The sequence below is a fragment of the Cibotium barometz genome, chromosome 50 (genome assembly GCF_041138505.1).
Source record: "Cibotium barometz isolate CiBa-2024 chromosome 50, ASM4113850v1, whole genome shotgun sequence".
In the NCBI taxonomy this organism is placed as follows: domain Eukaryota; kingdom Viridiplantae; phylum Streptophyta; class Polypodiopsida; order Cyatheales; family Cibotiaceae; genus Cibotium; species Cibotium barometz.
In genome coordinates this window covers 4,041,380-4,065,034 of record NC_141095.1, presented here as the reverse complement: position 1 = coordinate 4,065,034, position 23,655 = coordinate 4,041,380, and the positions used below count along the sequence as shown (strand labels likewise).

At 46.2% G+C, this 23,655-nt stretch overlaps 2 protein-coding genes across 4 annotated transcripts in view; one reads left to right on the top strand and one right to left on the bottom strand.

Annotated features, from left to right (window-relative positions):
- Positions 1 to 5,114: 5,114 nt before the first annotated feature.
- Positions 5,115 to 23,655, bottom strand: part of LOC147609736 (AMP deaminase-like) — a 68,575-nt gene continuing 50,034 nt past the window's right edge. For 2 of the 3 annotated variants that reach the window (XR_015264132.1, XR_015264133.1), the window contains exons 13-21: positions 8,520 to 8,660; positions 7,976 to 8,128; positions 7,833 to 7,886; positions 7,635 to 7,745; positions 7,348 to 7,521; positions 7,002 to 7,082; positions 6,813 to 6,911; positions 6,546 to 6,715; positions 5,115 to 5,746 (exon numbers count right to left, since the gene is read on the bottom strand). Coding sequence is in view for 1 of the 3 variants with exons in the window: in XM_086786706.1 (XP_086642832.1) it covers positions 6,647 to 6,715; positions 6,813 to 6,911; positions 7,002 to 7,082; positions 7,348 to 7,521; positions 7,635 to 7,745; positions 7,833 to 7,886; positions 7,976 to 8,128; positions 8,520 to 8,660 (882 nt within the window). In the remaining 2 variants the exon portion in view is untranslated. The remainder of the gene's footprint in view (positions 5,747 to 6,545; positions 6,716 to 6,812; positions 6,912 to 7,001; positions 7,083 to 7,347; positions 7,522 to 7,634; positions 7,746 to 7,832; positions 7,887 to 7,975; positions 8,129 to 8,519; positions 8,661 to 23,655) is intronic. The other variant, XM_086786706.1, reaches the window with a different exon arrangement.
- Positions 19,836 to 20,773, top strand: LOC147609737 (uncharacterized; the record flags this gene model as incomplete). Its single annotated transcript, XM_086786865.1, has 1 exon — positions 19,836 to 20,773. A coding segment is annotated over one exon (588 nt), but the record flags the coding sequence as incomplete, so codon positions are not given.

Genomic DNA, 23,655 nt, shown 5'->3' with positions numbered 1-23,655 from the left:
GTGAGGAGGGTTAGATAGTGTGCTAACAACTATCCTCTCGAATGAATAATTTCTCTCTCTTTAATTGTTGTGTCGCATGTTTCCTCGATGTCATTGATGTCATGACATGTCACTTTGAATTCCATTTGGTTTTTATTTGGTTCATGGGCTCTCGCATGTATTGCTAGATTGTCAAGATGAATCAATGCTTGAAAACCACATGGTTGTAGGGTGAGGAAGTGTTGGTTGTTTCATCTATTTTTGTAATCATTTCAGTGGTCTGAGTATGTTGTGTGATTCACCTTTTATGATTGCATGTTGAATTGAGAACTCTTAAATGACAATATGTGTTAATATATTCAAAAGCTATTACAAGACCTAATGGTTTGGATGTATGGATGGATCCATCACCTAGAGCACTATATGGTTTTTGTAATTGCTCGAGTTTGGGGCTTGCTCGGTTATGTTCGGTCGGTGTCTTGTAACACTCTTGCTGGTGAACCTAACTAATCCCACCCAACCAGAAGACAACCAGGAGGGAGAGCAGAGTAAGAAGAGTCCATCCCAAGTACCCAACACATGGAAGGCATCCTTGGGAACCTAGAAAGGAAAATATACAACATGGATTTTCAAGAGGAGCAGCCCCTTTTGAGCCCCAATCCCAAAGAGGAGATACTGCCACTGTCCCCCGAGTCAAAAATCCCATGGAGTGTGATCAAACGCTTATGCTAATGAGTTTCCTGACGGACACCCCCTACTCAACCCTATCCCTCACCTCTGAAGAGATTGCCTCCCCCCAAAGAGGATAATCTTCAAGGTGGGTGCTAGTGCTAAATCTTCGAGGCCTATTGAAAAGACACCAGTGGTCAAGAGTAAGCCTATCCCCAAACCCCAAATGAAATAATGTTTAGACAAATTCTCTCCTTAAACACACAGGGTCTTACCAATCCCCAAACGGCTAACTAGCTCAGAAGCTAGTTGTTCAAGGAGAAACTCCACCCGGACTGCCAAGAGGTGAAAGACATGGGAGCTCACGTGAGCTCAAAAATCAATAGAATCTCCAAAGATTACCTGTGGTTCTCCACTTTACCACACCCATTGTAGTGGGGGAGATAATTTTGGGAATCCAAAGAAAATGGGAAAAGGAAATAAAGGGTTCCGTTAGAGACAACAAATGGATAGCAGTGAGAATGGAAACTGATCACCCCTTGTATGTGGTGTCTCTGTATGCTTCAGGGTGGTTAGCTAGCTCCATACAAACCCTACGGAATTCCCTCATGCAACTCGACCTCCCAATGATCATGATGGGTGACTTCAACATGGTGGAATCCCCTCTTGACCGTTTCCAGCAACTCGGCGGGCGAGTTTTTAAAGGTCACGAGCTTGAAGCATGGATGAAGGTGAAAAGATGCTACCTATACAGATCACTCTTGCAAGGGATATGAGCAACTCTAGAGTGACTATTATGCACTCTACATAGATCTCAAACCATAAACCCATTCTGGTTCATATATAGAAAATAAGAAGCAACATGATTCATGCCAACCCTAGCCTTTTTCAGCTGGACTTTGTTAAAGTGGAGCTAAAGTCTGCCTTCTCTCAGGAATCCTCCCCGGCCAAAGCTTGGTCCAAGAAGGCAGTTAAACAAACCCAAGATATGTTGAGGCATGTGAAAAAGAGGGAAAATCAAAATAGACACAATAGGAAAAAGGAAAAAACCAAATTGCTAGTGGAGTTAGAAGAATTGGTCAACAAGGGGATACTTCCTATCAATACCAGTACTTACAAACTAAAGCAGAGCTCATGAGGGAAGAAGAAATAGGTAACAAGCAGGTCCAGATCTTCTTGAGAGAATGATGGTCGGGAAAAGGAGATAGACCCACAAAGAAACCTTTACCATCCTTAAAAAATAAGAAGGCAAAAGATATCATTCCTATGCTCAAAGACACAAAGGGCCACATAGCATCCACCATGGTAGAAAATATGGCTATATTCAGCTCACATTTTGAGGATCATCAGAAGCTTCTTCAGAAAGGAGGAAGATTGGGCCCAACTTCTCCATAGTAATTCCCCCCTCTTCTTGGCAATTCAGCTCCCTAGATGGAACAAATTGTTGGCCATGACCCTATTCTTCACCAAGTTGCAAATAAAGCCTAAGGGGAGCCCTCTTATTAAAGGCATCTAAAAAGCCTGGAACAATTTGAAAGCCTTCTTAGATCTCACCCCCAACATAAGGTTCAAGATGGACCTTTTTCACATGGACTCAATATGGTTCTCGATGATCTTTCAGAATAGTATCCCAAAGGAACAATTTCCCTCCGCCCACAAACTTTCAAGAAAGGGGTTAGAAACCTGGGGAGACCTGTGGAGCTTCCAAGAAAAAAGCTAGTTGTCCCAAGAATCCATGCAAGAAAAGTTCAAATTGAACGATGCTCATACTAACTAGAATGGCTCTACGGGACAGCAACTTTGTAGCCTTCATTCAACATAAAGGAATATTCAATATAAGGGCTATAGTTTGGAGCGGAAAGGAGTCACTATTGCATGTCCCCCACTTCAAAAAGCTTGTCCCCCCCCGCTCCCCCCATATTAAGCTAAACACCATGTGGGATAGAAGACAGTGGGAATTCAGATTCTACAATATATGGAGCAGGCAGAGCCATCCCTCCCAAGATGCTTACCTATTATGGCTGATTCTGCATCAAGCACTGTGGGCTAATGTGAGAGCCCATAGGATAGGAATCGAGGATGGGTTATGTCCAACATGTATGGAAGGACCTCCCCTCACCTCTTTATCTCATGCCCTTGTGCAACACGAAGGCGCTAAAACTCCTTACCACCCTGATTGCCCCTTCCCACCCACCCGCCGCAGGACCTCAATTGGAAAGAGTTGCTTTTAGGTGAAACCAATGGCATGTCTTCGGAATTCTAGAATGCTGTTAGGGCCACATGCCTATGGACAAAAAATTTTGGGTCTTTCAATGTGCACAAGGTGATGTGATTCACGACCTAAAACAATGTTTGATTGTGCAGATGAGGATTGCTTTGAAGGAGTTCAAGACCAAACTGCTAAAGAAAATCATTGAACTCAAAGTCCTAATGGAAAAGATGGATTTGGGCCTGATCAACATGAACAAAGAGGTAGTCAAAGCAGCTAAAGAGATAGAGCTCAAAAATAAAGACTATGGCCTTGAGCATTAGGGACAAGTTGATTCAGTTCATCTTGAAACTAGTAGAACCACAAGCATCACTACAAAGAGTTGGCATAAGTTAAGCTTCTTTGTCAAAAGCTTTTTTTCCTTTTCATATAATTTAATTTCAATCTTTCCAAAAAAAAAATCCCAATAGATCTCTCAACTTGAAAGCAAAAAATAAACCACCCAAAAAGCTATCTTTTGGGCATTCCGAGAATTCTCAATGGTGTCCCTAAGGTTGCAACCTACTTCCCCTCCTGGCTACCGACTTGCCTCTGCACTCCCCTCCCCTCCTCAAGCGCACCTTCGCATCCCTTCTTGCCCCTTGCCCCTGGTTGGCTACCCTCCTCCTTTGCTCCCTCTCTATTCTCCTCCTCCTCCTCCTCCTCCTCCACTCGTACAAGGATGAGAGCTTGAGAGCCAGAGAGAGGGGGGAGAGACAGAGAATGCCCATTGGTGCTACAAGAAATACATGCAAGAAACAGTATCTGTGTGTGAGAGACAAGGGGGGGGGGAGAGAGAGAGAGAGAGAGAGAGAGAGAGAGAGAGGGGGGGGGGGGGAGACGGGTGCGGTGCGATGCGGTGAGGTGGGGTGGGGTGGGGTGGGGTGGAGACGCAAATGTGTGTATATATATATATATAAAGAGAGAGAGAGAGAGAGAGAGAGAGAGAGAGGGAGGGGGGAAGGCAAGCAACGGTGCGGTGGGGTGGGGTGGAGACGCAGGGTTTAGAATCTTGTTGATGTCAAGCCTTGCAAGAGAAAGAAAACAAGAGCTATTATCTACAAAGATGGGCATGCGTGAGAGAGAAATCCCTTCGGGCTACACAGCAACTATGCACATGCAAGATTACTTCCTTTTAAAAAAGAAAATTATACTTGCCTTGGTAAACCTTCTCTTCTCTATATTATCTTGAGGAAGAGTTTCACAAAGTTGCCACATGACATGAATTTGGAGATTCCCTAAGAAGAGGAGGTTGGGATAGAATTTGAATTTTGGAGGTTCGAAACATGCACGGGTCAACTGACTAGTAGTAAGAAAAGGGAATACTACCAATTCATTAATTTCAAAGCAAACTAAAAAAATACCCTGTTAATTGCATATAATTTCAAAGCTAAGTAGAGTCAAGTTCTTTTTTGAGATTTCACTGCCCTATTCATAGCATTGCATTGCATATACTTCCAAAGCTAAGTATAGTCTTAAGCTTTTCGCTTTTTAAAAAATTTTATTAAAAAAACAATACCTTATACTCAACTTCTTCGTTCATCAAAGTGTAAGATAAATATTTCATACTATGACAATTTTGGGAAGTTAGAATTGAAATTATGTGCGTCTGAAAAGGAAAAACATTAATCGAAGGGGTAGTAGCAAGTCCAAAAACTGCAAATAAGGTTTGAGGTGGCATGCATCTCTCAAAGCAATATTTTACACAAGAATATATTTCCCATACAAACATGCTTATAGGCCCCATGATGTGTGGTACAACAGATTTATTTCTGTTAATTATGGAAAAGGGACCTTAGTATATCCCCCCCCCCAAAAAAAAAGGTAATGGATATTGTAAAACATCAAAGATGTGTTCACCATACGGTTTTGATTGAATGGAAAACATTTGCAATTGCAAATTAATCTAGCCATGTGGATGGTGTGATATTGTTTTTGCTTTATACTCTAGAACACATGGTCTACATGGCCTATGTTGCTTTTCAAAAAGCAGCATATCTTTAGCTTCTCTCAACTGAGATGGCTTCAATGCACAGTAAACAAAAGGCTGGCATCCACAAAGCCACCAATAATTTCAAAGCGGTTGCTTGTGCTAAGGAAGGAACTCGACGCCGTAACCATGACTTCGATATAGCATCATCAGAGATAAGCATCCAAAATCTGCACGAGCCGTCGTCGTGTTGATTAGGGCCAATCACTATCATGCAAAACCAATCTAAAATTTCAGTAAACTTGATATCCCAACACCAATGCACTGATGGTCCAATGACTCAGATGTGGATGACACAAGTTTGTTAAGTTGCACATGTAATCCCTTCAAAGGTTACAGGTGAGAATCACTTGAGCAGCTATGGATGGCACTTGTACATCGAAGTTGCACATGTAAACCCATTGGAAGTTTGCTTAAGAAATCTTCAAAATGTATGAAACACACAAGCTCTGAAAGGCTCCACTTCACCGAATGGCCAGTGAAGTGAGCAAAGACCCTTACTACCTTCTTAAAATTCCAAGATGAAATCATAAAAGATGAGTCAATCACAAAAACATAATTTACTTCTATATGTTCAGAGGCCATAGAATTGTTTATATGATTATATAAGGGCCATATAAACATCCCTTGCCTTCTCGACACACGAGAGTGAGCTTTTTTTTTTAAATAACCAGCATCCCTGCTTTGAGGGACCAAGAAAGGCACGACTTTCCCAAGCAGGGAAACATTTGGTGAAGCTTCAAATGTAAACTCTCTTTAAAGAACCCCATTTCAATAGGGTGCCTTTTCCAGTATCATACTCCTAATGTGCTGCTCTGCTCCCATCACATTGACAATTCAATTCGATTGTACTTTCTCTCCTGTTACCACAAAGGAACCAAAAATGTGTTGACTTATATAAAGCAACCATTTTGAAACATATCAAGATATCTAAAAAAAAGGAGGAAAAAACAAACATACACACGCATTTTGTTACCATTAGACTTGTAATCAAGACAGAATAGCTTAAGGCTGATTTACAAATTTTGAAGAAATCGGAAGACAAATAATCTCAAAAATTCCTAGTTTACATGCACACATGGTAAAAATTCTCCCCAAAAAAATATGTACCTAGAAAATATGCCATTTTCAAAAATACTAAAAGAGGCATAACAATGTTGTAATTGCCTTGGCTTTGAGAAATAAGTAAAAAAGTAAGTCCTCAAGAACTCTTAAATTGTATTAGTAGTGTGCTTGAATGTGGCCTGTATTTCAATAACCCTCTCTTGCAACACACGCGCGCTCGCATGCGTGCGCGCGCACATATATTAGGTGATTTCAAAGCGAAATTCAAAAATTCGGACTCTTCTACAAAAAGTGCCTGAATGACCGACACATAAAACTGTTTTGGAAACTTTTTGGTAGTTGATATTTTTTCAATTGATATTTTGTGTTGAGAGCATTTCCCTGGAAGGAATTTCTTTGAAACGTTTTAGTTAGATAGAAATATTTTTTTCCCAAGAGTCTCTTAAAGCCACCAAAAATGGTTTTTTTTACAAGACTAGTGTTAAACCAGGCAGTAACCATGAAGCTCGGTAAGAAAAAAAATGCTTAACTACAAATAGAGCCACATTTTGTGCTCTAGCAACAAAGGAAAACCAAGGAGATGAGAGAACTCACTCTATTTTATTGTCGACTATGTTCCACAGATGAGAACTCCGAAAAGATGGAAACAAAGGAGACATTAAAGTTCAGTGTTGCAACCTTGAAAGTGACTGATCTCAAGGTTGTATCACATCTGACATTGGTGCCAACCCAAGATACACATACTGCAACTCATCCTTCAACACCTATAACCGGCCATGTTGCAAAATATTTATTACATTTAAAAGCCAGTACAAAAATTCTACCAGCAGTCCTTTTTTAAGGGCATTCCAAAAACGTTACCTCGTGTCGAAACTCCACACGCACATTGGGAACATTCGTTCTGTGCACATCGTTTCCTTCTGGACCTTGCTTGTAGTAATTGCTTCCAACCCAGTGTGACTGCAACCCATGTAAGAACTTAGTTTTAAATTGACTCTTGTTCTGGCTCTCAATTTCCATTTTGATATAGACTTGGACCAAAAGTATCACCTTCAAGGCATGCGAAAAGCCCGATTGATACACGGAATTACGAGCAATTTCACACAAGTCACATGGACTCAACTTCCACACCTGAGTTCAACGATGACCAACGTTATGAATTTATAAGAAAATCATAAAGTAGGAGCTTAACGAGCCCAAATGAGCGTCCACTACATAGAAAACACAATTTAGGATCTTTATGAGCCCAAATGAGCGTCCACTACATAGAAAACACAATTTAGGATCTTTATGAGCCCAAATGTGTGTCCACTATAAAGCAAACAAATTTTCCGTATCTTATTAGCTTATGAAGCCCAAATTCTGTGGTGGTGTGCTTCATATCTAGAAAGAGTACCTGAGCAGCAATGCTGTACTCCTCAACAAGGGCCTCTTTGGTTAGATGAATCTGAAGAGGATCATCGGTTGAAAGGGAAACATTGAGGCCACGAGCAAAGAACATTGGAAAGGGATTTCGGTGGTAATCGAGAAAGAGGGAGTTGTTGCTTAATGGGGACATGCACAAGCCAATCTGTTGGAGCACATTTATCAAAAACAATCTCAATGTCATTCTTGCGCTCTGAAAGAAATCAAAACACCAAGCCACGATAATAGAAGCAGAAAGTATGTAAGAGAATGTCCCACCTGAGCTAAGTAGTATAAGTATTGCAGAGCAGGCGACTTGCGCAAATTGTTTCCATGTGCTATATTGTGTGAGAGAAGGAAGGTGGCAGCCAAATGATCGAGGTCGCCAGCCTAAATCCAGAAGTCCATGTGGCATCAATTCTTACAACTATCAAAAGCTCAGCAAGGAAAAAGGGCGGACACATGTGAGCAACATACCTCACCAGAATGAGGCCGGAATTTAATAGTCGGCATTCTTTTGGATTCCCGGAGCTTTGTGGGCAATGTGAAGGGTTAGCAATCACACAAGTACGACAAAGATGCGCTGGCACTAGTAAAACAAGACTGATAAAATGTCATACCTTGTTTAAGGTGTAAAGGTTTGCGTAAATATAGTAAGCATAGTAAGAGAAAGCGGGGTTGAAAATGATATCCCAAGCGCGAGGAGACGGCATATGCTTTGTAGGTCGTCGTTCTGGTTTGCTCTCATCATCCACCAAGTCAAAACCAACAACCTGTACAACTTGCATTCTTTTAGATATAGTTTTACAGCTCTGCACTACCCAAGATTATGAAATAAAAGGTTGGTTCAAAAGCTTAATAGCTGGCCCAATACAGACTCAAGTTTTTCCTAGTGAAAAAAACTGTTACCACCCTCATGTTGTGATTCCCAAGCACTAGCTAGCTCATGTATCCAAGGCCCCCATTGCAAGGTATAGCAGCCCACACACCCGGTACTCAGTATGTACACCAAATGATGGCCAAATGGTTTGCGGACAGCTTAGGAAAATTTAGCACCCTTGATGAGGGGCCACATGCTTGTTTGGAGGAACATCCCCATAGAATCAAAACCATCACTTAAATCTGTAAAATGTCTCATGATGAATTCAAGAAGTCTGATTATACCTGTTTGAGAAACACGTGCAATTGCGGATGAGATCCTGGATCAATGGACACTTCAAACAAAGGAATGAAAATATTGTCCAGCATATTCTGAAATGAGTGAGCTATTCCCATTTCTTTGTATACATTATATAGCCGAGGGAGCTGCAAGAGACAGTAAGAAAATCATCTCTCTCTCTCTCTCTCTCTCTCTCTCTCTCTCTTCATTGACGGATTAGGCGGGGCTGGTCCCACACTGGCAGGCATATTGATCCCCAGACTACTTTATGCAGATGACATCGTCCTCCTCTCAGACTCAGCTGAAGGACTTCAGAGACAGTTGGATGCCTTGCATGACTTTTGCACTCAGCAGGACCTCTCTGTTAACCTTGGTAAAACCAAGGTAATGGTCTTCGATACCTCTCGCCCCTTCACATCCAGATTGAGCTTCACATATAGAGGGGATCCTGTGGAGATTGTCTATCCTATGTCTACCTTGGTGTCACTTTCAGTGGCCCACGCTTTACCATGGTCCCCGCAGCACATGCCAGAGTGACACGGGGATATGCAGCCTTGAGCTTACTTGAGTGGCAGTGCTGCCAGGCACACTTCCAGGAACCCAGGACGAAGGGCTGGCTTTTTGACACCCTCGTCACACCAGCCTTGATGTATGGAGCAGCCTTCTGGGGACCAGATTTATCCGATGAGGATTGGCAGCGAGTTGAGAGGCCCCAGGTCATGATGTTCTCCCGTATGATCCGCAGCAAACCATCGGTCCCACACCAAATTATCCAGGCAGAGTTAGCTGCAGCCCCGATGGTAGTGGATGCACTCTTCCAAACAGTCACGTACCTCCCTCGCATCAGTCACATGGATCCCCACAGGTACCCAAGGCTTTCCCTGGAGTCCTCCAAACAGCTAGCACTTCAGGGCCACTCTGGAGTATGGTATGCACTAGTTTCCACTTGGTTCTCAGTATATGGGCTCCGCATGGACCGCCTACCCCCCCTTCAGTACAGTTTGGACTCCCCTTTTCTCCGGCTGTCTCACGAGGATACCAACCGGGTTATCCGGTTAGATCTTCTCAGCCTCCACACACATTGCACATGGATCACACCTCTGGAGCTCCCCACAAAGATGCACTTCTACAGAGATCACTTCCTCACACTCACTGAGGATTGATTCATCCAACAGCCGGGCTACTTGAGTGTTCACATGTCCCATGCCATGCGAATTGCGATTGGCCAGATACGGGTTTCATCCCACCGCCTCAGAGTGGAGACAGGTAGAGCTGAGCGCATCTTCAGAGCCGGGAAGCTCATACAGAGACCTAGAGAGGAGAGGATCTGCCGACTATGCCACATAGAGGTTGAGACAGAGGAGCATTACATATGCCGCTGCCCAGTATACTATGAGATCCGCAAGAGGTTTCACTATCTATTTCGTGAGGGATTTGGTCCACTCTCCAGGATCAGACTTCCAGGACCAACGTTGCCTAGGCCTCTTCCTGCTTGAGCTCCGCAGACACAGGGACACCTTCTTGAGAGAGCTTCGGCCCCAGCCACCCCGCCCCCTCCCTCGCCAGCCAGCCATCACCAATTTCTTCCGAACCCAGGAGGTGGAGGACATCGACATAGTGGATCTTGTGGACCCTCCACGAGCTACTTTGGACCTACCCCGAGAGGAGTTACCTCGGACAGAGCCTCTGCACCCCCCGTCAGCCACCACGATCACCTCATCAGCTCCAGATCCAAGACATGCTCCGCCGCCATCGAGCTACCTTTCCACGTGACATAGCTGAGGGAGACCTCTCGGCCATACTCATTAGCCCCATGCTTGATATTTTGGAGAGAGGTATACCATCTACTCGGAGCTGATGTTGCTCTCATGTTTCTATGTTCTTAGTATTTCATGATGAGTTTCCATGGACAGTTTTGTATCGCCCCAGTGAGATAGCTATGTTTATGTTTTCTTTCTATTTTATTTTCCATTCCATGATGAGATATGCCATGAACATTATTGTATCACTTTGGTCTCATAGGCCCATCAGGTCTTTAGCAGACGATTAATATATCTTCCAGCTGTCTCACGAGGATACCAACCGGGTTATCCGGTCAGATCTTCTTGGCCTCTAAACACATTGCACATGGATCACACCCCCGGAGCTCCCCACGAAGATGCACTTTTACAGAGACCACTTCCTCACACTCACTAAGGATGGATTCATCCAGCAGCGGGGCTACTTGAGTGTTCACATGTCCCATGCCATGCGGATTGCGATTGGCCAGATACAGGTCTCTTCCCACCACCTCACAGTGGAGACAGGTAGAGCTAAGCGAATCTTCAGAACCGGGAAGCTCGTACGGACACCCAGAGAGGAGAGGATCTGCCGACTACGCCACACAGAGGTTGAGACGGAGGAGCATTACATATGCTGCTGCCCAGTGTACTACGAGATCCGTGGGAGGTTTCACTGTCTTTCGTGAGGGATTCGGTCCACTCTCCAGGATCATTGACTTCCAGGACCAGCGTTGCCTGGGCCTCTTCCTGCTTGAGCTCCGCAGACACAGGGACACCTTCTTGAGACACAGGGACCAACCACCCCGCCCCCTCCCTCGGCAGCCAACCATCACCAGTTTCTTCCGGACCTAGGAGGTGGAGGACACCGACATAGTGGATCTTGTGGACCCTCCACGAGCTGCTCTGGACCTACCTCGCCCGAGAGGAGTTACCTCGGACCGAGCCTCTGCACTCCAGCGTGACCGACGCCCTCAACCCCCCCGTCGGCCACAATCACCTCATCATCAGCTCCAGATCGAGGACATGCTCCACCGCCATCAAGCTACCTTTCTGAAACCGATCCCGTCAAGTGGGAATAGACTCCGTTGGACACCCACACGCGTAATAGCACAACTTTAAAACCACAATTTAAAATGGACAACTTAATACAACTTGAAATTGAAATGAAATAAAATGAGATAAATGGACACCAACACTGGGGCCGGAACGGGCCGACCCCCCCCTCAATATATGATATATTTATTGGGAGTATTTAACAAATACAATGCTCCATGGGTTCCAAGAACCAGATGATGTCCATGTACAAGATGAATACAGTACCAAACAAATAGGCTCGAAGTAGATATTCGAAGCAGAACGACCACTAGCGTGGTCCAGTCTCTACAGTCCTGTGCTTTCATTGGACTCCGCGGAGAGCGCCCAACTGGTGTTCCAGGACCACGCACAAACAAGCGCTCCCGTATTAACGCCTGGCTCTCCCGATCTCAGCACCTTTGGACCGAGGTTCTCCAATAGAGCTTGGACTACCAAGCACCAAACGGGTGTTGCCGTGGAGAGAATTCCTTATCAGATTTATCACAAAGTACTTTACTTAAATCTGAAAATTCACTTACTTGTGGAAGGCAGATGGAAGTCCAATACCCGAGGTATCTGTCTGTGTGCAGCTACTAGTGGAGGATACCAGGGATGTAGCCGCCTGGCTGTAGGAGTACACACACAGTCGTCTGGCTGTAGATGAACACCCTGGCTACAAATAGAAGATGGAGGCGGTGTAGTCACTTGTAGCCTGCTGGACAGAAGGAGCAGCCACCTTGTTGTGGAAAAACGGTACAATTTTGTAGAGTCGCCTGACACTGCTGCTGGAGATGGCGTAGAGGAGCAGCCTACTGTGGAAGACCAGAGGCGTAGTCTAATTGTAGAAGTCGCCTGCAGCCTGTGCTGCTTGTAGTGCAGAAAGTTCAGCCACGTATATAGGCCTCAGCTGCCTGGTTGTGTGCAGCCGTAAGATGTAAAGGTTAAAAAACGCAGCTGATGTGCAGTCGTCTGCTAGAGGAGGAATATGCGCAACAAAACTGATGGGGAACAGTCGCCTGATGGGTAGGAAGAAGCACCCGTTTGCAAGGAGGGAGACGCCTGGCTGCAGCGTGGAGGAACCGCCTGGTTTTATGAGCAGCCGCTTGTAGATAGTGGGCAGCCCTGCTGAATAACCAGCGCAGCCACCAGCCGTCTGAAACAGCGACGCCTGGCTGCAGTTTGATTTGAACAGAAACGTGTCCTTCCGCCTGCTGAAGAGACAGCAGCCTGCGCAGCCTATATAGTGGGATCTAGGCAAGTCCATAATAAAATCCATAGTAATACTTTCTCAAGGTTACGAGGGAATAGGCAATGGCTGAAGCAAACCTGGAGGTTTTTGCCTATCAAATTTCACCTTTTGGCAAGTAATACAAGCATGTACATAAGCCTCAATGTCTTTACGCATGCTTGGCCAAAAGAAATATCTTTGAATCATGCGGGTAGTGGGCATAATGCCTCTATGACCAGCATAAGGTGGAGCGTGACATTCGTCCATAACCTTTGAACGCAAATCCTTCACCACACATAGGCAATTATCCATAAGATAACCCTCGTTGATAACATAAGAGGCATGTCAATGACCAGCCATCAAATCAGTCCATATATGGCAAAAATCAGCATCCAAATGATACAAATCTCTCATAGCAGATAAGTCTCCATGAGAGGCCACTGAGACTGCAGCTACATAAGGCCTCCTGGATAATGCATCGGCCACTACATTTTTCTTTCCTGGAGTATGCACAATCTGAAAATGAAACATGGAAAGAAAGTTTGCCATTCTCATCTGCTTCTCCAAAAGCTTTGTCTGAGATAGAAAGTATCTCAAGCTTTGATGATCTGTCTTGACTACAAATTCAGCCCCGAGAAGATAATGTTTCCATATCTTTAAGGCATGAATTACAGCCAAGAGCTCTTTCTCATAGATATCTATATGAAGCTCGGCATCATGCAAACGACGGCTTTCGTATGCAACTGCATGCCCTTCTTGATTTAGGACAGCTCCTATGCAATCAGACAAATCTAGGCCAATCTGGCATCCCAAATACCGCACTGCTGTGCCTGGAGGAATCCATCTAAAACCGGGGTCCGCGCTCCATGCCGGAGTGGGAGCACTATTGATCCAAAAGGCCACTGTCTTGCGCCAATTGATCAATGCTCCCGAAGCTGCACTAAAAACCTGGAGCGACTGCTCTGCCCGAAGGAGATTGGCCTCTTGGCCATGCAAAAATAGGCCCGTGTCGTCTGCAAACTCGGCATCAAGCAAGTCCTCCCCCCGGACTGGGAGCTGAAGTCCTCTCAAACCAACCTCCTCTGCCGTCAAATACATGCTCATAGCCTCCGCAAAGAAGAGAAAAAGAAAGGGGGCGAGGGGACACCCCTGACGGACTGATCTGGTCAGCTCAAAACTCGGCCCCCGTCCTCCTGCAATCAACACCTGGCTGCGAGCTGTGGAATACAGAGCCGCCACCCCTCTGATCCATCCTGGCTCAAAGCCCAGGCGAAGCATAGTGCCCTCTAAGAAACCCCAATCAACTCTATCGTATGCCTTCTCAAAATCGAGAAGCATCACGACCAAGTCCTCGCCAAGAAATCTAGCTCTGGCCGTCGCCTCCCAGAAAGTAAAGATGTTGTCAAGGATACTGCGCTCCTTGACAAATCCTGTCTGAGTAGCATGAATCAACTCCCCCAGGATCCTCAAACTCAAGGCCTTTGCTAAGACCTTGTAGATAGTATTGAGGATCGTAATAGGCCTCCAATGCCGAATATCATCTAATACTCCCTCCCCCTTGGGGATAAGATAAATCAAGCCCTCTGAAAAGCTCTGCGGCATCACCCCAGTGTCCAAAACATGCTGAAAGCCCCTGCGGAGGCCTGGCCCCAAAAGGTCCCAATAGCGCATAAAAAAGGCCGGCGTCAGTCCGTCCTCCCTTGGGCAACTATGTCGCGGCAGGACCCTCAAGGCCTCAGCAAGCTCAATCTCTGAAAGAGGCGCACCAAGAACTGAACGCATACAATCTGTGACCCTCCTCTGCACATGGGCCCACACAGTCTGTCTGCAAGCATCTCTGCCCTCAGTGGTGGCTGCCCTCAGTGGCGAGGGGGACGGAGAGGGAGCCGCTGCCGAGACCGGAGCGGGCAGAGGCGAAGGTGGAAGCGAGGCAGTGGGAGGGGATGGGGGTGGGGGTGAAGGAGGGGGTGCTGGCATCTCTTGGTCCTCAGTCGGGCTGCAGGGGTCTCCTCCTGGAGGGGAGCAAAGCTGTTCCTCACGGGAACCCAGTGAGGCTGAGACTGTGGCTGCTGCTGCTGCGGTCTCTGTGCGTGCTGCTATGACTGTCTCCCTCGGCGGTGCCCCTGTCCAGGCTGCCACTCTGAGGTCTCTGTGGCCTGGGCAGGTGTCCCGGAGGCAGCCTGTCGTGCCGCATCTGTGGGCGGGCCATCAGGAGCCTGCCTGCTGTGGTGAGGGTCGAGGTCTCCTGCGAGGGCAGGCCTTGGCCAGATGGCCGACCTGCCTGCATATGAAACACTGGTTCGGGAACCCCGAGAACTCCACTCTCTGATCAATCCATCCCCCCTCTATCCTAGGTAGCTGAATGACCTTAGGAAGGGAGGAGATGTCAGACACCAAAACTCTGACGGAGGGTAGCCCAGCTGCTCTGGCCACCACTGAAGCTGCTGTGGGGCCAGTCTCGAGTACCGAGCCCACCAATGCTCCTAGCCGAGAGAGAAGCGGAAGATACTCCCGGCGGAGTCCAGGGAAGCAAACTGTAACATGAAAAAGGCGCTCTCCCTGCTCAGCCGCTGCTGGATCAAAGCCATGCTGCCAAGGTCTGAAGAAAGCCCGAGCACCCCTGATGTCAAGGGGACTCATGGCAAGGACCTTGGCCACACTCTGGGCGGTCTCGAACTCGATCTGATAATGTCCCCGACCCAGAAGCTGTACGTCCAGGATCTTCCCCACATCTGCAAGAAGGCGGGCCTAGAGAAGATCTCGGATCTCCCCTCTGCTGGGGCGAGTACCGACTATACGGCAGATGGTGGAATGGGCCTGAAGGCGTTCCACCTCTGCAGTGAGGCTCGCTTCCTTTTCCGGCGAAAGAGAAAGCCTGATGGGGGTGTCCTCGGGGGCGGGCGAGGGGGCTGCGGATGAGTCCCTCTGAGGCGAGGCGGGAGGAGTCTCCATCAGAGTCTGAAGCTCAGGCGTAGGCGAGGCGAAAGCGAAAATCCTGCAAGAAACGGGCTGCACACAGAGAGGCGGAAGACCGGAGGAAAAAAGAAAAGCAAAACCCCCTGGGGGGCGGAAAACAGCACGAGAGGGAGGGGGTTTTTTTTTTATTTTACCGGGGGGGGGGGCGGCGGCGGCGGCTGCGTGAATGAGACGGGGAGAAGATAGCTGCGCGAGTGAGGCGGGGAGGAGATAGAGCGAATGAGGCGGGGAGGAGAGCGAATGAGGCGGGGAGGAGATAGCTGCGCGAATGAGGCGGGGAGGAGAATGCTGGCGGAGGGGGGTCAGGGCGAAGCAAAGGAGAGATGGGCGCGAAGCAGGGGATGGGGCGAGAAGACGAGGAGGCGAGGAGGGAGGGGGCGAGAAGGCGAGGAGGGAGCGCAGCAGCGGGGGATGGGGCGCAGCAGCGAAGCAGGCGAAGGGGGGGAGGAGAGACGGGCGGCGGGCAGAGCAACAAGGGGGAGGGGCGCAGGAACTACAGCAGGCGGGGGGGGGGGGGGGCGCTGGTGTGCAGGTCGCGCAGGCAGGGATGGGGCGTAGCTTCAGCGAGCAGCGATGATGAATATCGTCCAAAAAACTACGTACTTGATGTACGTTTTGCAATTCGGGCCAATTCCGAATGGTCTCTATCTTTGCAGGATCCGTTGTAACTCCATCTTTGGATACAATATGACCCAGATAATGAATCTCTGAAAGGAAGAACTCACTTTTCTTGGCATTAATGAAAAGTTTATGCTTCCGCAACTCTTCGAACACTGTGACCAAATGAGTTCTGTGTTCCTGCTCATTCTTGGAGAAAACCAAGATATCATCAAAGAATACTCCTGTGAATTTGCGATGGGATCAGAATATCCTATCCATCATACGATTAAAAGTAGCAAAAGCATTGGTGAGACCAAAAGGCATTACCAAAAATTCATAGAACCCGAAGGCTGTCCTGAATGCAGTTTTATGGACATCTTGTGGCACCACTCGTATCTGGTGATAACCACTCTTAAAATCAAGTCGGCTGAAACAAGCGGAACCATCAAGCTTATCCAAAATATCATCAATTCGCGGAATTGGGAATCTGTTCTTGATGGTAAGCTTGTTCAAAGCTCTATAGTCCACGCACATGCGGAATGAACCGTCCTTCTTTTGAACAAGAAGCACAGGGGAGCAGTAGTAAGGTGAGGAACTGGACTGAACCAAACCTTTCTCTAAAAGCTCGTTTACCTGCTTCAAGTGGGAATAGACTCCGTTGGACACCCACACGCGTAATAGCACAACTTTAAAACCACAATTTGAAATGGACAACTTAATACAACTTGAACTTGAAATGAAATAAAATGAGATAAATGGACACCAGCACTGGGACCGGAACGGGCCGACCCCCCCCTCAATATATGATATATTTATTGGGAGTATTTAACAAATACAATGCTCCATGGGTTCCAAGAACTAGATGATGTCCATGTACAAGATGAATACAGTACCAAACAAATAGGCTCGAAGTAGATATTCAAAGCAGAACGACCACTAGCATGGTCCAGACTCTACGGTCCTGTGCTTTCACTGGACTCCGCGGAGAGCGCCCAACTGGTGTTCCAGGACCACGCACAAACAGGCGCTCCCGTACTAACGCCTGGCTCTCCCGATCTCAACACCTTTGGACCGAGATTCTCCAATAGAGCTTGGACTACCCGGCACCGAACGGGTGTTGCCATGGAGAGAATTCCTTATCAAATTTATCACAAAGTACTTTACTTAAATCTGAAAATTCACTATGCATAGAAATCAAATTTAATAAGAATAACACTTTTATAATTTAAAAAATTCCATTATGCATCTTTCTATGCATAGAATACTTGTGGAAGGCAGATGGAAGTCCAATACCTGAGGTATCTGTCTGTGTGCAGCTACTAGTGGAGGATACCAAGGATGTAGCCGCCTGGCTGTAGGAGTACACAAACAGTCGCCTGGCTGTAGATGAACACCCTGGCTACAAAGAGAAGATGGAGGCGGTGTAGTCACTTGCAGCCTGCTGGACAGAAGGAGCAGCCACCTTGTTGTGGAAAAACGGTACAATTTTGTATAGTCGCCTGACTATAGGTACACACTTACAGTCGCCTGCTGAAGAGCAGAGGCGTAGTCTGATTGTAGAAGTCGCCTGCAGCCTGTGCTGCTTGTAGTGCAGAAAGTTCAGCCACGTATATAGGCCTCAACCGCATGGTTGTGTGCAGCCATAAGCTGTAAAGGTAAAGTGGGCGCAGCCTGAGAGAAGCAAAAACGCAGCTGATGTGCAGTCGTCTGCTGGAGGAGGAATATGCACAACAAAACTGATGGGGAACAGTCGCCTGATGGGTAGGAAGAAGCACCCGTTTGCAAGGGGGGAGACGCCTGGCTGCAGCGTGGAGGAACCGCCTGGTTGTATGAGCAGCCGCCTGTAGATAGTGGGCAGCCCTGCTGAATAACCAGCGCAGCCACCAGCCGTCTGAAACAGAGGCGCCTGGCTGCAGTTTGATTTGAACAGAAACGTGTCCTTCCGCCTGCTGAAGAGACACCAGCCTGCGCAGCCTATATAGAACAGCACATAGCCACTTGTGGGGTTGCAGCCGACCTGAGCATGCACCAGAAATCGCCGGCTTGTTTTCTCTTACGAAAAAATGTTGGAAGCGATCACCGGTGGTCTACGATGGAGGTGGTGATTTTTTTTATAAAAATTTAAGTGGAGTTAAAACAAATAGATTAGGCTGGCTCCCCACGCTTGCATGTGGGCGGCCAGTTCTTTGGGGGTGTGGGTAGGTGACCATGCACCCACCCCCACACACACACTTAAGTGGGGCTCCCCACCTTGGCCCCTAAGTGGGTGCCCAAAGGGGGTGCCCACTTTTAAGTGAGTGAACAAATGACCTTATAAAACAAAGGGTTAAAATATGAAATATTAAAACATGTGCAATATACTTACCGCCTGTTCACATGCACTAAAACTCGTCAGAAGACAGAGCAAACTTCACGACTCACTGGCAGGCGTCCCCGCTCAGTAAGTAACACGTCAAGCAGGTAAACACAAAAATGCAAATCATGCGAAAACAGTTTCAAACATGCAAAACATGAGTGCATGTGCAAATAGTATCATAGACATATCTCCCGTTCATGGAACAAGTACAAAATATCTGTCGGCACAAAAATGGCACGACGTAAAACATAAAAACCTGGTCTTCCTATGGAGTGACAATCCCATAGGTAAAACACAGTTCCAGGCACGAGCCTCCCTATGGAGTGACAGTCCCTTAGGCAAGACACGGCACGAATACTGGTTCTTCCATGGCGTGACAATCCCATGGGTCAAACACAGTCCAGGTCATACACGGGTGGCACCAGTCTGGCTCCCGTCCATGTCAGCAAAATACTGGCCTCTTCACATATGACACTGGCCTGGCCTCAAGTGAACGAGACACAAAGACTGGAGATGGACCAAATGGTCGGCCAATTGGTGACACTTTCCACGTGACATAGCTGAGGGAGACCTCTCGGCCATACTCATCAACCCCATGCTTGACATTTTGGAGAGTGGTATACCATCTACTCGGAGCTGATGTTGCTCCCATGTTTTTATGTTCTTAGTATTCCATGACGAGTTTCCATGGACAGTTTTGTATCACCCCAGGGAGATAGCTATATTTATGTTTTCATTCTGTTTTATTTTCCATTCCATGATGAGATATGCCATGGACATTATTGTACCACTTTGGTCTCATAGGCCCATTGGGTCTTTAGTAGACGCTTAATATATCTTTCTTTCTTTCTCTCTCTCTCTCGCCTGGACATTTGAGCTCTCCATGTCTATTATTAAGTTGTACATGGAGGGACCTACATAATATGTAGGCCCGCCCTGTCTGTCTTTTTTGTGTTATGACATCCAGTCCTCACATGGATCATATGTAACATCATACCCTTCGGGTCTTTAGTAGACATTAATAAATTCCTTCCTTTTTCTTTCTTCTCTCTCTCTCTCTCTCTCTCTCTCTCTCTCTCTCTCTCTCTCTCTCCTGAACATTTGAGCTCTCCGTGTCAATTATTAAGTTGTACACGCAAGGACCTATATAATACATAGGCCCGCCCTGTCTGTCTTTTTTGTGTTTCGACATCCAATCTTCACATGGATCATATGTAACATCATACCCTTTGGGTCTTTAGTAGACATTAATAAATTCCTTCTTTTTTTCTTTCTTTTCTCTCTCTCTCTCTCTCTCTCTCTCTCAATTGCTGGCCTCGAAGCTCAATTGCAGGACATCAAGAACAAGCAGGAGATTCAGGAAGCAGCCCAAGAAGCAACCCAAAAAATACAGGAAACACAACAAGAAAGCACAAAACCTCAGGTAAAATCAGAGAACTTTGTCAGTGAAGTACTGTCAGTCCTGAAAGAAAATGAAAGGGTCAAAAGCCTGGAAACTTTTGTTCGAATTGGGGGCTTGCCAGAAGACTGGTCAGTAGGTACCAACACAGATGAACAGCTAGAGGGATACATCTTGGATGTAGATATCATAAAGGAACGACTCACTAAAGTGGTACCTTTTATAGACCTTGGTGACCCAACTGACATTCAAATTAAAGGGAAACAGGCTAGGGTTCGATACTATGATATGATTGATAAGATCAAGGTAATGAAGCAGACTAAATCATTGCAAGGTACCTCGGTGTGGATTTCTGATGAGTTGACCCCACTACAACTAAAGAATAGAGCGGGGGAACTGGCCAAAGTCAGAGAAGCAAGGAAACAAGGGAAGTGGGCGGTCTATAGAGGAGGAAAAGCTATCATCAAAGATTTTAAAGGTCCACCCTCCTTTTGAAGGACATGAACTTGATACTTATACATATCTAATCACATTAAGCACATGGTGATTTTACCATTGTAACATGTAACTCTCATGAGTCATGAGAGCTTTGAAGTTAGTTTCTTTTTGATCCCACATGCACTTTTCTTTAACCGATACCCCGAAGTGGATTGTAACCAAAGATGTATTCTGATCTGTCCTATAGGTCAGCTTTGGCCTCGACAGGACGTTAATATATCTTTCTTTCTTTCTTTCTTTCTCTCTCTCTCCCTCTCTCTCTCTCGGAGTCTTACAATTCTGTTCTTATAACTGTAGGACAATCAGTTTATTGTACTTTTTAGTCTCATTTCGTTGTTCTCTTTGATGAGACACCAACTTCAGATGTACTCTCAGTTTTGGGTGAACAAACCACTTTTAGTATATCAGTGATAAATCTGGACATCTAGAGGACTACTTGTCCTACACTAACCAATGGCTGGCTAAACCTTAAATGTTGTGGCAGACCTTGCTGTGCTCAAAACACTAGGGTTTGTGACACTAATCTCTGTGTCATGGGTTCACTCTATGGTCAGGAGTTCCTACTTGACTAGGAAGGCGTGCAGCTACACTGTCCCTCCCCACTATGCACTCACCCAGACAGTTACATGAGAGAGAGACAATCAACAAGATGACTCAAGAGACAGTACAAAACATGAAAAGTTGTTAAACAGAGCTCGCCAGAAGTGAGATGTAAACTTTGGATACCGATCAGAAGAAATGGTCCGCGACAAACTGGATACCAATGTCGAAGAAAAAGCCGAGCTATATCTTTTATTGTGGCTTCCTGCTTGCATGATATAAGCAGACAAAATTTACTGAATCTGTAAACTATCATCATACACTGAGTATTCCAAGATCTAGTAGATGCGAGAAGGGGTCCAGCAAAATCCATCGAAATGTCGTGAAACGGACCCTCAAGAACGGGCAATGGCTGAAGCAACCCTGCATGTTTGGTATGAAGTGCTTTCACTTTTTGACATATGGAACATGCGGACCACCAACAAGTGAACCATGGGCAGCATGGACGAGTGCCGGTCTTTTCTCCCTAAGAACACATAGTCAACCCTTGTAAAAGAGCCAACCATCCTGAATGGTATAATGACCCGGTTCTGAATAAAGGGCCATATTGTAAGGAGTTCCAAATTCTAGACAATCTATATATTGTGCTTCATACTACCTAAATTTTTTCCCTGTATCTCCAACACAATGGACTCTTGTAATGTCTGAATAATACCTTTGCAACTCAAAGTGTCTGCTACGGGGTTGTCTATCGCTCCACTGGGCACTTGGCATAGTTTGTAACCACTTCAAGGCTTGTGGTCTGTCTTTACAATAAATTCCCTTCCATAAAGAAAAGCTTTCCACTGTTTCAAGGCTGTGATAACCCCTAACAACTCTGTCATAGACATTATAATTTTTTTCTGCATCATTTAACGTTCTGTTGTAATACGCCACATGCCTTCCTTCTTGTTGCAAAATTTCTCCTATGGCGAGATTATTGGCATCGGTGATCACCTCGAAGAGGGATCATCCCATGATACAAGTTTAAGGATTGGGGCTTTGGACGCCGCTTTTTGCAAAGCAAAGAATGTCTCTAAAGCCTTACCTGTGTGACTAAAACTTTCTATCTTCTAGTCTTCACTCCCTTGAGCAAATCTATCAATGGTGTTGCAAGGTTAGAAAACCGATCCATATGTGAGCTATATGCTTGGCACAAGCCCACGAAGGAACATAACTCTTGGGCTATCTTTGGAATGTCCCAATCGAGAATTGCCTTTATCTTCTCAAGGTCAAGGCAAATGCCGTCCGAACCAATCACATGGCCTAGGCTCGTGACATCATCTTGTTGAATGTCGTTGGTGCATTGGTCAAAGAAAAAGGCATAACCACAAACTCATAATGACCTCATTCTGTTCGAAAGGTCGTCTTTCCTCGAAAATTCTGACTTGATGATAGCCACTTTTGAGGTCAATCTTGGTGAAGTACTGAGCACAATTGAGTCTTTCAAGGATGTACTCTATCCTTGGCATGGGGAACTTATTCTTGATTGTCAACTTGTTCAAAGCTCAGTAATCCACACAGAGACGTGTGGTCTTATCTTTCTTCTGCACAAAAAGAATCGGTGCAACAAATGGAGAGGATGAAGGCTTGACGAAATCAGACCTACGCAACTGTGCTAGTTGTGTCTCCAACTCAGCCTCCACCACCTTGGAAAGACGATACGGAAACTTACTGGGTGGCTCAGCTCCAAGTACCAAAACTATACGATGGTCTTCAAGATGAGAGGGCGGAGGTCTTGGTGGAAGATCATCCCTCAACATGATAACCTGAAACTGCTAGAAGAGGCATGTCATCTGTGGCTCTAATGGAGTCGCGGTGGATGTCGCTATCTGTCGTCGGCAGACATAGATCATTGCACACTCAACTCCCTTTCTAATAGCTCTACTAGCTTGAAGGTGGGAAATAAGTGGAATACCCTAAATGATCCGATCCTCGCGAATGATAGTAGGCTCAGGAAAACCTTCCACGATCATGAAGGTGTCCTGCCTCCAATCAGGAATGGGCGCATATTGGCAGAACCATTGAATTCAAGGATCATGTCGCACCCGAGAAGGGGCAAGACGATGAAGTCCCTTTGAAATTGAGCCTTCTGGACTGTGAAGGCAAGCTATTGAGCTTTCTGGGAAACATGGGTACGTAGGCCGGGTCTGAACCCGTCCACGTCCAAATGATACGGCACAAGGGCACATTTCATCTTGGACGCCAACTACGGAGAGATGGCATCTTTGGAACTGCCCATGTCGAAGAGAACAACAAATTGTTGCCCCTTCGATGTGCCATAAGCTCAAAGAAGACCTTTCTGACGCTCCTCAACTCCGCCCTCCTGCTTAGCACTGCGGGTACTGCATTCAAAGCGGGCAAAAGTTGAACAGCATTGGTGGTTGAGGGCGGGGGTGGAGGCGGTGGTACAACTGTGGCGGTAGCCACTGTAGAGGCTGGTTGTTTGCCTTTTTTCCGCTTGCCATTTGGTACAATCCTTCTTTGCATGTCCCGCGTGGTGGCAGAAAAAAACAATGGTTCTCTTTGAAGTACCGCTCCTTCTTATCTGACTGTAAGAATCCTAAAGTAAGACACTCCTTGAACTTTTCTTTAGAGGTCTTCTTAGGTCCATCTTGTCGCTCCTTCCTACTAAAAGAGCTATTCTGGC